The sequence below is a fragment of the Triticum aestivum genome, chromosome 4D (genome assembly GCF_018294505.1).
Source record: "Triticum aestivum cultivar Chinese Spring chromosome 4D, IWGSC CS RefSeq v2.1, whole genome shotgun sequence".
In the NCBI taxonomy this organism is placed as follows: Eukaryota; Viridiplantae; Streptophyta; class Magnoliopsida; order Poales; family Poaceae; genus Triticum; species Triticum aestivum.
The window spans coordinates 504,714,448-504,716,391 of record NC_057805.1 but is presented as its reverse complement, the minus strand read 5'-3'; the positions used below and the strand labels follow the sequence as shown (position 1 = coordinate 504,716,391).

Genomic DNA, 1,944 nt, shown 5'->3' with positions numbered 1-1,944 from the left:
TGTGAAGGACCGACTTGCAGTTTCGTTCCTCGAAGGTAATAATTAATCCATCATCTTTGACGGCAGTTATATGACAGGTGGCCCTTGTGAGTCATGAATTGTAAATTTTAGTTCTTCTCTACTTTGTAATTCCTCCCTTACATTGTCTTGCAGAGTTGGTCCAGTAGGAACAATAAATATGTTTGTTGCTGTTGTTGTGAATCTTTATGGTTTACATTGGCAACACATGTGTAATTAAGTAGCAACAAGATAATAATGCAAACACATTACACATACATCCAATCCCATCGGTGGATCCCATGCACGCATACATGCGCATGCATTGACCCATTCATATACATAGTGTTGCCGGCGAGAACTACGGCGTGCACGGCAAACGTACAGAGTGCATGCAGCGTCACTCATTTTGCAGTAATTAACTAGCTAACTTGGCAGAAGAAGATAAGGTGGTGAAAACTCAACGATGACGTATTGTATGCAGTACATATGCATGCAACAACTTCACACATAGTAAATCATAAACTAACAGCCACAGACTGGAGATCCATAGTACGTAATATATGTGGATCTGAAACCAACCAAGTACGTTACGTATGTGGACGAACGATGGTGCTGGCCTAGGCTTCGACGTCGTGGTGGTTGGAGCCGAAGGAGTGCTTGGCGGCGCCGTTCCTGAGGACGTACTGGTGGTAGGCCATGGCGACGGTGGCGCCCGCCAAAGGCCCGACCCAGAAGATCCACTGATCGGCCCACGCCTTCTTCCCATTGTACACCACGGCGGCCCCAAGGCTCCTCGCCGGGTTGATCCCGGTGCCGGTGACGGGGATGGTGGCCAGATGCGCCATCAGCACGGCGAACCCGATGAGCAGCGGCGCCAGCACCGGCACGTGGGAGTCCCTCGCCATGCGCTTCGGGTCGGTCGCCGAGAACACGGTGTACACGAGAACGAATGTGCCGGCGGCCTCGGCCAGCAGCGCCCCCGCCTTGGAGTACCCCGGCGCGACCTCGTTGGCGCCGCCGCCGTAGAGCGCGTAGTGGTGCGCGCCGTGCACGGCCCTGACCATGGCGGCGCCGCAGATGGCGCCGAGGCACTGCGCCGCCATGTAGAGGAAGGCTCTGGGAAGCGACACCTTCCTCGCCAGCAGCAGCCCGAAGGTGACCGCGGGGTTGATGTGGCCGCCGGAGATGCCGGCGGTGCAGTAGACCAGGACGGCGATCATGCCGCCGAAGGCCCACGCGATGCCCAGCACGCCGGCGCCGCTGCACGCCTCGGCGTCGGTCTGGCGCTTGTGGCCGATGACGGTGGCCACGGCGACGTAGACGAAGAGGAGTGTGGCGGTGAACTCGGCAATGGTGGCCCGGTACAAGGACCACTTGCCCAGCTCGCCGGCGTCCAGCAGCGGCGTCGGAGGAGGGTCCAGGTAGTCCTTGCTGCTCATTGTAGTGTCGGAGTTAACGTTGGCCTCCGTACTCAGTTTGCCTTCTCCAGCCGCCATATCAATATCTATCGAGCTGTTGAATTAGGGAAGAAAAGAAGGGAGAGAAAATTTCACCTATGAAGTGTTGTGTCCAACTTGGCCAAGGTGCATCCATATATATAGAGGAAGGCCACCAATCCACCATCATTGAGCATGCATATGCCTCCCCTAGCCAAGCCTATGCATACTCTAAAAAACGAGGAAGCACTATTTACAAATTACAAGCGCCATTTACTCGTTTACATTTACAAGCCATGCCTTTTATGTTTTGCATTCAAGATTCAGTAGTAGTAATTCTACTCCCTCAAGTTCACCAATAACTTATTTTTTGGACATATCTTCAGTCGGACCTTTTCAAATTTTGGCCGCAATACTCACCCCTTTCCGAAATATAAGACGCCTAAGATATACCCTTCTTTTAATTTTGACCTAGGTCATGGAAACAAAGACCAACACCTATATTATT

The 1,944-nt window shown here is 52.9% G+C and overlaps 1 protein-coding gene across 1 annotated transcript; it reads right to left on the bottom strand.

The window, feature by feature from the left end:
* Nucleotides 1–221: 221 nt before the first annotated feature.
* On the bottom strand, nt 222–1,560 carry LOC123100648 (aquaporin PIP2-3-like). Its single transcript, XM_044522540.1, has one exon. The coding sequence runs from the start codon at nt 1,494–1,496 to the stop codon at nt 618–620; it is 879 nt and encodes a 292-aa protein (XP_044378475.1). The 5' UTR covers nt 1,497–1,560; the 3' UTR covers nt 222–617.
* Between the last annotated feature and the right edge of the window lie 384 nt (nt 1,561–1,944).

What these genes read in the sequence shown, in the direction of transcription:
- LOC123100648 (XM_044522540.1), bottom strand. Translation starts at nt 1,496, where the DNA reads ATGGCGGCTGGAGAAGGCAAACTGAGTACGGAGGCCAACGTTAACTCC.